General features: G+C 37.8%; 1 protein-coding gene across 4 annotated transcripts in view; it reads right to left on the reverse strand.

The window, feature by feature from the left end:
- The window catches only part of LOC6052432 (very low-density lipoprotein receptor), a 550,801-nt gene that overhangs the window by 25,583 nt on the left and 513,719 nt on the right, over positions 1 to 11,499 (reverse strand). For 2 of the 4 annotated variants that reach the window (XR_005278328.1, XM_038261675.1), the window contains exons 12-15: positions 9,978 to 10,176; positions 9,384 to 9,590; positions 7,474 to 7,863; positions 768 to 889 (exon numbers count right to left, since the gene is read on the reverse strand). Coding sequence is in view for 3 of the 4 variants with exons in the window: in XM_038261675.1 (XP_038117603.1) it covers positions 768 to 889; positions 7,474 to 7,863; positions 9,384 to 9,590; positions 9,978 to 10,176 (918 nt within the window). In the remaining variant the exon portion in view is untranslated. The remainder of the gene's footprint in view (positions 1 to 767; positions 890 to 7,473; positions 7,864 to 9,383; positions 9,591 to 9,977; positions 10,177 to 11,499) is intronic. The other 2 variants (XM_038261676.1, XM_038261678.1) reach the window with 2 other exon arrangements.

Consider the following 11,499-nt stretch of genomic DNA (forward strand, 5'->3'; position numbering starts at 1 on the left):
ACACACACACATACACACACACATACACACAGACATTTGTTCAGTTTTCGATTCTGAGTCGATATGTATACATGAAGGTGGGTCTACGACGTTTCTATACGAAGTTCATTTTTATAGCAGGATTATAGCCTTACCTCAGTGAGGAAGGCAAAATTGGTTCTATTAAAAATCGTCAAAAATGCATTTTTTTACCATCCTGTTTCGAATATGACCAACTTAATCACCAGCACTTTTGGTGGTTTGACGTGGAATCGGCATTTTTGCAAAAAAAAAAAAAAAAAAAATCAAATGAGGCCAAACCTTTTTTACTTAATTCTGATAAAACTTCGATTAAATATTCTAATATTTTTTCATTGACAAGAAAGTGAGGGACAAAAACATACGGAAGCCAAAAAACCATTTTTGTCAATCTTAACGCAACAATTTTTTGTTCACAACCTTTTCAAATAGTGAGCTTCAACAATTTTGACAGCACCTCTAGTGGTGACTTTATGCATGTCACATCTTTGCTTTCAAGTGTTGTGAGCTCAAAATGTTGTAAAAATAATTGAAATGAATTTCATGAAAAAATAAGTACTTGCTTAAATCGAAACACTGCGAAACTTCGACGATTGAGTATGTAAAATGTACTTTTTTTTTGTTTCAATAAATTGCTTTAAATTTTGGACAAGAGCATAGATAAAAACTCTGCAACACTTTCCAACAACTTCGTTGTCATTTTGGCGACGGCCATCTTAAAACTTCCCCCTACTTTCATACAAACTTACCGTCAGGAACGCCAGCACGACGATGGAGATGACGGCGATGGCGATTCCGGCCACCAGTCCGGAGTCGTCCTCCACCACTCCCGGCTGGATGATGGTTCCGTCAGTTCCGTTCCGCATGGTCGCTATTTAGTGTATGAGAAGAGGGAGAAAAAACAAAGACAAAAGAAGATTATTAAATGGTTCCTGTTGCATTCCGAACCGGGCGGTGCTGCCATCTGTTGTTTTGTCCGGATGACGCGCGGTTGACGTTGACCGCTGCTTGCTGGCTGGGTTATTATTCTTGATTAAATTCCGCCACCGAAGACCACACACCCGCAGGGTGTCTTTACCTGGTATTAATATTATGTTAGAGGAGGAGCATATTCCACCGAGGTGACACCCAGGGAAAAAAGGAACAACAAAAGGAAAACAATGTTGTGTAAAAAACGGGCATAAATCAACATTAAACGAAACAGACACGGAAAAGTTAATTCCGAAAAGTCAACACAACACGACAAACGGTAAACAAACAAAGAAAAAGAAGAATAAAAAAGAAAGAGAGCTTCGAAAACAATCATCTTGATGGAACGCAGCTGCGCAACGGTGGCGCCCCTGGCGACGCAATCTGCAACTATCGTTTGATTGTAAACACAGCACAGCAGAGGGCGCTCTGCTGTTGGAATGTTTCTAGGATGAGGGTGGTTAAACGGGGGAAAGCCATATCCAGTTTGTTCTGTTTAAATTTGCCAATCAATTCAGGGAAGCGGAAAGTGTTTCACAACAGTTTTTTTTGTCTGTGATTCCATAGGCAACTATACTGAAGTTTTTTTTTATTATAAGTTTTTTCTTACATTTCAGTTCAGCTTAGCTGAGTAAAATTTGCATTTTTTTTCTCAAAAAAGCCTCCATTTGTCTGTGATCCTCGCCCACTGTTGGGCAAACAATGTAAACCGAAATCTTTTTCCACTACTTTCTCATGCTGTACTACTTTTTTTGCTGCATCACTTTTCCTAAGTGCAAACACTCGATAATTTAACGGTTCGGTAGCGCCCCACACCACAACCGGAATGGCCAACTTGGACCGTTTGGCGGAGGCGTCGTCGTCGTCGTCATCATGGTCGTCAGCAGGGAAACTTGTCAACAGAAAGTCAAACAAGGATGCTGCCGGGCAGACTTGACTAGAGTGGGCAATTCAGAGTCTGGATTCCAGACACACAATTCGCAAGCGCAAACTTGGCAAGCCTTGGGAAACTGCTTTTTTTTGTGCATCATGACGTAAGTTGATAACTACATTTAGGGGAAAGTCTTTACACTGGAACTCGTTTCGAAGTTTTAACCTTATTTTTATTTTTCAACATAAGTCATTCTCCGCCAGCGCAGCGGTTGCCCCGATCCTTCGTCGTGAATTTAATTTTGGTCCTTGATCGCGCATCCAAGGTCCATTTTCCGATATCTCATGACGGAGGGGCGGTAAGACCCCTTTCTTTTTTCTTAATTTTTATTGAGACACGTTTTATAGTGATTTGAAGCTCGTAACCGTTAAGAGATAGAAATGTTGTTGCCAAAGGGACTTTTGTGTAAAATTGAGCGCCCGGCGTACTAAAAATTCATGAAAAAAACTTGTTTTTCATAAAAAAAATAAAATACATTTAAAATCTCTGCTATTTGACGTAACTAAACAGTAAAAAATCATTAGGCCATATTGAAAGGAAAATTTAAAATTCCTTTTAAATCTTTAATAACCCTAAACGGTTTTTTTTATTTCATAAAAAAACACTTATTTTTCATTTTGAGCGATTCTCTAAAAAAATGACCGATTTAGAGCATTTTATTTTTATTTTTTTATTTGGCTCAAACTTTGTTCCCTATGACCATACAAGTCTCCATACAATATTGGCAGCTGTCCATACAAAAACGGTACGTAAATATTCAAACAGCTGTAACTTTTGAGTGAATTTTCTGATCATTTGAGAACTAATGAAAAAATAGCTAGACATAAAAAAATGTTGATTTTTCAATTCACTTATTTTTTACAAAAACCTAATTTCCCAAAATATGTATTTTTTGATTTTTGAGAATTTTGGATATGTTTAAGGAGACAAAAATCTGCAACTTATAAAAAAAAGTTATGATCTAAAGAAAAATAGTGATTTTTGGCAAGAAATCAAAATTTTATACCAAACAAAGTTTATTTTATTTTTTCATGTAAAATTGAATTTGCAATCGAAAAGTACTTTACAGATATTTTGATAAAGGGCTTTTTAAGATATTACCATCGAAAGTTTGATTTCAGCGAAATATTTGCAGTTTTTCGATATTTAAAGATAGTGACCATTTCTATTTTTTTTGGAAAATTTCAGAAAATTTTCTATAAAATTGTCTAAGAGGGACCTCTGGTAGCTGAGATGCAGCGGCTTAAAGAAAAAGAAACAGGAAAATTGAAATTCTAAGTCTCACACAAAAAACCCTCCATTATCTAATGTCGATATCTCAACAACTTATGGTCCGATTTTCAATGTTAAAACATGAAACATTCGTGAAATTTTGCAACCTTTTCGAAAACAATATTTTGATTTTTAATAATTAAGACATACATTGCAAAGCAGCGTAATACTGAATGTTTGGCCCCTCTGAAATGTTAGTTTAGATTATTTTTTTTTAAATTATTGTTTTCGCTACGTCAAAAGGAGTCATGTTGCATCATAAGTATTTTTTTTATACAAGTTTCACATGAAAATGTATGAATGTCTATATCTTGAGAAGGAATTTTCTGATTGATTTGGTGTCTTCGGCAAAGTAGTAGGTTATGTATGATTTGGACTTTTTCGAGAAAAAAGACATAATTGAATCCGATTTTTTATTTTTTATGTTTTAGGGGACCAACAAAGACATTTTGAGAACCATAGTGCAAGAACTTGTAAGGAATGTATGGACAAAGTTCCAAATTTAATTTAAAAACATTATTTAATCCACCTTAAAGAGGTTGGTGCCTTCCTCACTATTTACCAACCATTAGTGAGACGCGGGTTCGATTCCCGCCTTATCCACTGAGCTTCTATCGGATGGTGAAGTAAAACGTCGGTCCCGGTTTCTCCTGTCTCGTCAGAGGCGCTGGAGCAGAAATCCCACGTTAGAGGAAGGCCATGCCCCGGGGGGCGTAGTGCCAATAGTTTCATTTAGTGAAATAATAGATTTGGACACAAATTTCATCTATTTTTTAAGATCTGGAGAAAAAAATACACAAATATCTCTTAAGTGATCATAACTTGAGACAGGGTTGCCAGATCATCAATGTTTTAGACTCGTTGGACAGATCTTTCGATTAGCTAACCAACGATGGGTCAGATGATAGATCTGGACATAGTTTACATTCATTTAATTGAGATCCGGCTTCTAAAAGGTACATAAATATCACTTAAGTGGTCATAACTCGAGACAGGGTTGCCAGATCATCAATGTTTTGGATTCGTTGAAAACGTCTTTTAATAACCTAACCAACGATGGGTCAGATGATGGATTCGGACATAGTTTACATAAATTTCAGTGAGATCCGGGTTTTTGTGAAAACACAATTTTATACATAATTTTTGAACAACTTATCAAAACTTCAAAAAATTCAATAGCGACTAAAACAAACCGAATGCAACTGGTTTGGTCAAAATCGGTTCAGCCAGTGCTGAGAAAACTGAGTAAGAATGTTGGTCACACACATACACACATACATTTGTACATTTGGTCTACGACGTTTCTGAAAGAAGTTCATTTTCCGAGCAGGATTATAGCCTTACCTCAGGTGAGGAAGGCAAAATATTACTTAATGCACCTTAAGGAGGTTGGTGCCGGATTATCCAGGGGGTAGCGAAGAAGCCGCCATCTTGGAAGTTCAGATAACAAACACTGAGAATCAGTATTATACACATTACTACGGTAACACGAAGTGTGTTATTCTGGTTGAATTCAAAAGTCCCATGCAAATGTGTAAAAACAAACTGAAAACTGTGTAATGCCGATTCTCAGTGTACAGTAAACAAAAAATCTCCAATAACATGATACTATTTGCCATCAGCGACACAATTCACTTATTTTTTCAGGAATTTATTGCGAAATTGCGGAAAATTGTAAAATCAAAAAACCCAAACATTGATTTGTTATGGGATACCATTTGACAGATAGTGCTTTTGTTATGGGCCATCCCCCCGGGATTATCTGACAATTCCGTAGTAATATTTCAACAGGGCGAACCTTGATTGTAAACAAACAGTCTATCCCTTTTGCTCAATTGACAGTTCACGTCAAGTAAGAGAGGCGGATAGGCTGCCATTTTTTGCGCAGAATTGACATTTTTAGGCAAACCCATTTAACAACCTGATTTTTGTGCAAGCTCATTACAATGCAATGGAGGTTAATTGAAGTCGGTCGCAAATTTTGCTGTGAGAAAGTGATTTTTTGTTTTCACTAACCACTGTGCAACAGGAAATGGACTTGAAAGCGTCTAACAAGAGATAAAAATTTCAATTTCCGTAGGTTAGGTTATGTGAACTCAGTAGGCAGGGAGAAAAAGCTGGATGCAATATCGTGCGTCTCCATAATTTTAACTGCATTTCGTTCAATTTAGTGGAGACGCATGGTTTGCATTTGGAGACGAAATTCCTTTTAGTTTGAGTAATTGTATCTCGATCTTCACGATATTTTCCCATTAAGGTCATTGCAAATTTTATAAAATATGTTGCTGACCGAAACACTAAACAAAACAATTTGACTTCGCAAAAGATCCAATTTGAATAAAAGCAATACTTTACCGAAATCACCCTTGTGATCTGCAAAATGCTCATGAATAAATAAGCATTGATTACCACGTTGGAATAAAGTTCAAAATTATCGCACGTTTAATTATATGACGCAAGAGGCTCATCTTTTTGCGCCTGCATGTGTGCGGTATCTTGGTGTCGAATTATGATAATTATTCAGAACCTGCCCGAAAATTAAAAGCTTTGATGTCGGCGACAGGTAATAATTAAATTTTCAGCATATTATAAACGCTGTGGGGTCACGCATCCGAACGCCCCTCGCTTTGACACTTCGGTCATGAGAGAGTGCACTTGGACGACTCAACTTTTTTTTTACCTCCGTGCAGCCGAAAATGAATCCAATTATTAACAACCTCGCGCGTGGTTGATCCCAAAACGAAATTAGCCCCGGGTTTACGACCTCTCGGGGGTGCATAAAATGTGATATTTTGCGGCGCTCCGGAAAATGATTTCTGCTTTTTTTACAGCAATTTCTGGTGCAATTTAACGATGGAAGTGCGCGCGAACCACGGCCGAAATGAGGTTATGTTTCTTTGTGGGCCACAATACGCGAATGGGGAGCATTAATTAAAAATTGACAGCAATTCTTGATGGGGCTTCTCCGTGCCATAATGGCGGTACCAAAAGTGTCAGATTTTTCGAGCGCCATTATGGCATTGCGCCGTAATTGAATTCAAGTTCTTACGAAATCAGTGTTTTATAATTTTCATCATGTCCGCTGAATTAATGATATTTCCAACAATTGTAATCGTGTTCCGCGAAATCAATAACTCAAAAGCTGTGTTCGATTTTTTTTCCGGTGGTTGAAATTAAACTGATTGGTACCTTTCACGCACTCTTGTTCAACCGCAATTTTCCACATTTATCGATAAACAGAACGGTCCATAAATTACCTCGGAGCTGTTGTTGCTGATACGAGTTCACCAACATCAGGAGGGTGGCGTTGGTGAGTCTCATTTCGAATTTTATGACCCTACTGCTATTATTATTATCGTTGTCTGTGGTTGCAGTTCTGCGTATTCATTTATTTTCCGTTCACATTCACCGAAAAAAACGTCGATCAAAGCGTGCCGTGCTACCATAGATGAATATTGCAGACGGAACACGAGATCGTTCATCACATTGACATTTAGGGTTTCGAGTGACGTTTGATCAGTCTCGAATGCATTTCAATGTTTTCAAAACCGCAAATTTCAATCAACACTCGACTTTCGTTGACATCCGGGCCAATCTGTCACCCGCAACGCGTGACTTCCACATTGTCGTAATAATTAAAATTATTTTTTAAATTTCCCTTTCAAACTTCCACGTCAACACTTCGCCTAAAGAGGGACTGCACGCCATAATTTATGGCACCGAAGTGTAAATTTTCTCGCCCACAAATTATTTTCCCACCACACTTTTACTGGATGTCGGCGGTTTTTGACAAGCCGCGCGATCGAACTCAACTGATGGTGGGCCAAAATTTGCACGGCGCAGCAGGCCGCGGGTTTGAGTGTGTGAGTTTGCGAGCGATACTTGGAGCGGCCCACTTGGATTTATTAGATATTTGTAGTTTTGAATTACATTGTGGGGTGTGAGAATGTGTGTGATTTGCGAGATTACTGCATTTGTTTACTAATATTTGCTCACGCGCTCAATCTGGGTCAGCGCGTCTCTAAGCTCGAGGTTATTGTCAAGGTAGCGGTGAATTTATAACCACAAAAATTTAATGGGAAACATCTGTGGAAGTGATTTAGTGTGTTTGGCAACACTGAAACATTGTTTGTAAACAATGTCAAAGTTGTTTTGCCGAGGGGTTAGTCGTTGGTGAAAAAATGATCGCCATAATTTTTTTGACAGATGACGCCATAATGGTGACGAAAGCATGCAAAACGTGGACAAACGAACGTAACAGGTAACCCCCCGCGGGGACCGACCTTGGTACTTCCGACAGAGCCACCGCACGTACTCGAGCGAAGCGTGCAAATCGTTGCCATAAACGGCCTCCTTGTGACCCCCGTCGGGCCCCCCGATGTCGTCGAATTGGTCCGTGTACAGCGTCTCCAGTATGTTGAACCGCTTCCGGAACTCCCAGTAGCGGTACTCGGTCTGTCGGTCCGTCTTGGTCTCGGCGTCAGGGTCGGTCCGTGCCGTGGTCTTGGTCGTACGGTGGCGCCATCTTCGGTTCAGGTACGATCGGTGCTGCGCGGTCTTGTCGACCGTGCGGACGGACTTGAGGGTGGCCATCAGGGCCTCGACGCGGGTTAGGTTGGTGCAGATGGCCGCAAAGTGCACGCCGTTTGCGAGCGAGGGGCGTGACGATGCAGCTGTTTTGTTTGTTATGACCCCGGTATGGAATGATGGAAGTGTCGGGTTAGCGATGAGGTGTTAGTAATCTAAGCTAAGCGTGTAATTGTGTAGTGTTCAAGCCCCTCGGGATCCCAATGTTTACGATTGACAAGCCCCTCGTCCGGAAAAGACTGCCGGGAAAACTAGATGAGATTAATTTCATTTTGGGCAGGAAAAATGATACAAGATTGAGCAGCTGTCGAATTTCATCCGAAAAACTTGTTCCTTTCTGATCAATCCGAGCGGAAAATGGGCGGAAAACTGCAGAAATATTTACGCACAGCGCGAGAGGGAAGCAATAAAATGGCGTGTAACTTTCTTCGGCGGAAAGTTTTGCGCACACTATGGAAGTCGAGAGCAATTTCGTGATTAATTGTGTTTTGCTGCTGGACTGAGTTTTTGGGGGAAGATTGACGTTAATTTACTTGGGCGTAAAGTTTGCTGGTGCAGCGCACCCCTCGGCTGACCATTGTTGGGGCCCTCCCCGAGGGAAACGTCAAGTTGTTGATTAATCAAGCTCGGTTGAGTTGCCGCACAACTAGAGGAAGAGAACTATTTCGTTCTGGGTTGTTGTCTGTAAAAGGGAAATAACAGGAGGATTTTTAAGAATTGTTTACAAAAAACTACTGCGAATTACCAAAACCAGTCTCGTCTCTTTGTATTTGACACTTGCTTACCTTTAGCATTGCTTACCTTGATGCATAGAACACAAACAAGACAATCAATTCGGCGGGGGGTAAATAACTCAAAATTAAAATGATTGTGTTTGACACATCAAGGCAAACCATCCCAAAGGTAAGGTTGATTTGCGTACGATAAATGTCAAATTCAGGGTTGAATCAACATTGCCAAAAGCAGATTAGCAATTGTTCGCAACTCCCAAAAGCTGTCCAAATCGACACAAACTACACACTAATAGTCCAATCATGACACTCGCTCTCTAAAGCCTCGTATCACGTCAGGACAAGCAACAAAGTGTTCCGCTTAAACGGCCCTTTACCCACCCCCTGATGTTGTTGTTGTTATTGTTCCCATTGTGTTACAATCATCGTGTGCGCGCCGAGGGGCCGTCGAAAAATGGCTCGATTTGGCTCTCGAAAAGCGGCGGCCCTAATGGAGCTCACTTTTCAGACAAGCCCAGCATGGCCTGCTGGGCATGCCACGGAACTAAACCCGGCGGCGACAGTTGATTAATTGGGGAAATATTTACACTAAACGCACACACACACACACACGCACAGCAGGCGGTGCGTTCTGGGCGCGATATGGTGGACCCTTTTGTAAAAACGGCCTGCTACGGTGGCGATTGAGAGGGAACCGAGGGGCTTGCTGTTAGTTTTCGTGAGGGTGTGTTGGTGGGTGATGATGTGTGTCTGTGCAACGGACGTGTGACTAATGAAGCGTAAGCGTGGGGGCGAGTAAGTGATTAATTGAACTAATTAACTAATCAGTGTTAGACTAGGGGAAACCCTCTTTCCGGAAGCCGCGAAATACTCACAGTTCCCATGCGATGAGGATGGTTTGTCCGTCGTGGACGCAATAATGTCCTTGTTGCTTTCGTAAATATTACTGGAGTGATGCTCGATCTGTTTGTTGTCGGTGGTGGCATTCCGGCCGGAAGAGGACGACGACGATGCGGAGTTCGAGCTTGACCCGTGGGGCTTAACATGCGTCGTTGGTGGACCCCTCGTAGTGGTTGCACTCGCTGTTTTTTGACGTTCCATTTGTTTGCCGAAATTTGCATTCCATTTTATTGATTGATTTTTTTTGTTGCATTCATTTCCCGCGCGCAAAATGATAAAACGAGTTCGCATGCAAACAGTGTGGAAAAACGGCACGTCGATGATGTTTGGGATAATTTTTGCGGCCGCATGATTGTTTTGTTTGACCGAAAGATAAACGGAAGAGAACGGAAGGAAAAAAAGAACGCAAAATGTAAATAAACTTAAAAAAGGAAATTTAAATGCAATAAAACATGAAAACGCAATAAATTTTCCCACGAGCGGTGGAAATATCTCATTCACAGTAGCTGTCATCACAGGGGTGGGATGGTGTGCCATAAAAAAAGATGGTGAGCCATAAAAAAACTTACCGTCCTCGACGCACATGAGGCCGTCGTCCATCAGCTTGAGTCCGGTGGGACACGCGCAGGAGATCTTTGGACTCCGGCTGTTGATCTGCGGTGCCGGCAGGCACAGGTGCGAGCAGTGTCCGTTCACGGCCTGACAGTGGTTGGTGCCGTCCGGCTGGCGGTACGGGTGGTACACGTGGATCGTCATCGGGTGCTGGAGCTGTTGGGTTTGAGAAAAAAAGATTAACCACACTGTTTTAAAAAATCTAACATTTGTTTAAAAAAAAATAAAAATAGATGGTTGTTAAAAAGTTGACTCAAACATAACCTCATTTTTTGACCGATCATTAAATATTTTTTTTTTGGGAATTTTTCGATCTATAAAAATTTTAAGTATTTTTTTATTTAATGAATTTTACCAATTTCTTTTTTTTGTATTTTACAAATTTTACAAATTTTAGAAATTTTAGAAATTTAAGAAATTTAAAAAAATTTAGAAATTTTAGAAGTTTTAGAAATTTTAGAAATTTTAGAAATTTTAGAAATTTTAGAAATTTAAGAAATTTTAGAAATTTTAGAAATTTTAGAAATTTTAGAAATTTTAGAAATTTTAGAAATTTTAGAAATTTTAGAAATTTTAGAAATTTTAGAAATTTCAGAAATTTTAGAAATTTTAGAAATTTTACAAATTTTACAAATTTTAGAAATTTTAGAAATTTCAGAAATTTTAGAAATTTTAAAAATTTTAAAAATTTTAGAAATTTTAGAAATTTTAGAAATTTTAGAAATTTTAGAAATTTTAGAAATTTTAGAAATTTTAGAAATTTTAGAAATTTTAGAAATTTTTGGAAATTTTAGAAATTTTTGGAAATTTTAGAAATTTTAGAAATTTAGAAATTTTACAAATTTTAGAAATTTCACAAATTTTAGAAATTTTACAAATTTTAGAAATTTTACAAATTTTACAAATTTTACAAATTTTACAAATTTTACAAATTTTACAAATTTTACAAATTTTACAAATTTTACAAATTTTACAAACTTTACAAATTTTACAAATTTTACAAATTTTACAAATTTTACAAATTTTACAAATTTTACAAATTTTACAAATTTTACAAATTTTACAAATTTTACAAATTTTACAAATTTTACAAATTTTACAAATTTTACAAATTTTACAAATTTTACAAATTTTACAAATTTTACAAATTTTACAAATTTTACAAATTTTACAAATTTTACAATTTTACAAATTTTACAAATTTTACAAATTTTACAAATTTTACAAATTTTACAAATTTTACAAATTTTACAAATTTTACAAATTTTACAAATTTTACAAATTTTACAAATTTTACAAATTTTACAAATTTTACAAATTTTACAAATTTTACAAATTTTACAAATTTTACAAATTTTACAAATTTTACAAATTTTACAAATTTTACAAATTTTACAAATTTTACAAATTTTACAAATTTTACAAATTTTACAAATTTTACAAATTTTACAAATTTTACAAATTTTACATATTTTACAA

This window comes from Culex quinquefasciatus, chromosome 3 (assembly GCF_015732765.1).
Source record: "Culex quinquefasciatus strain JHB chromosome 3, VPISU_Cqui_1.0_pri_paternal, whole genome shotgun sequence".
In the NCBI taxonomy this organism is placed as follows: domain Eukaryota; kingdom Metazoa; phylum Arthropoda; class Insecta; order Diptera; family Culicidae; genus Culex; species Culex quinquefasciatus.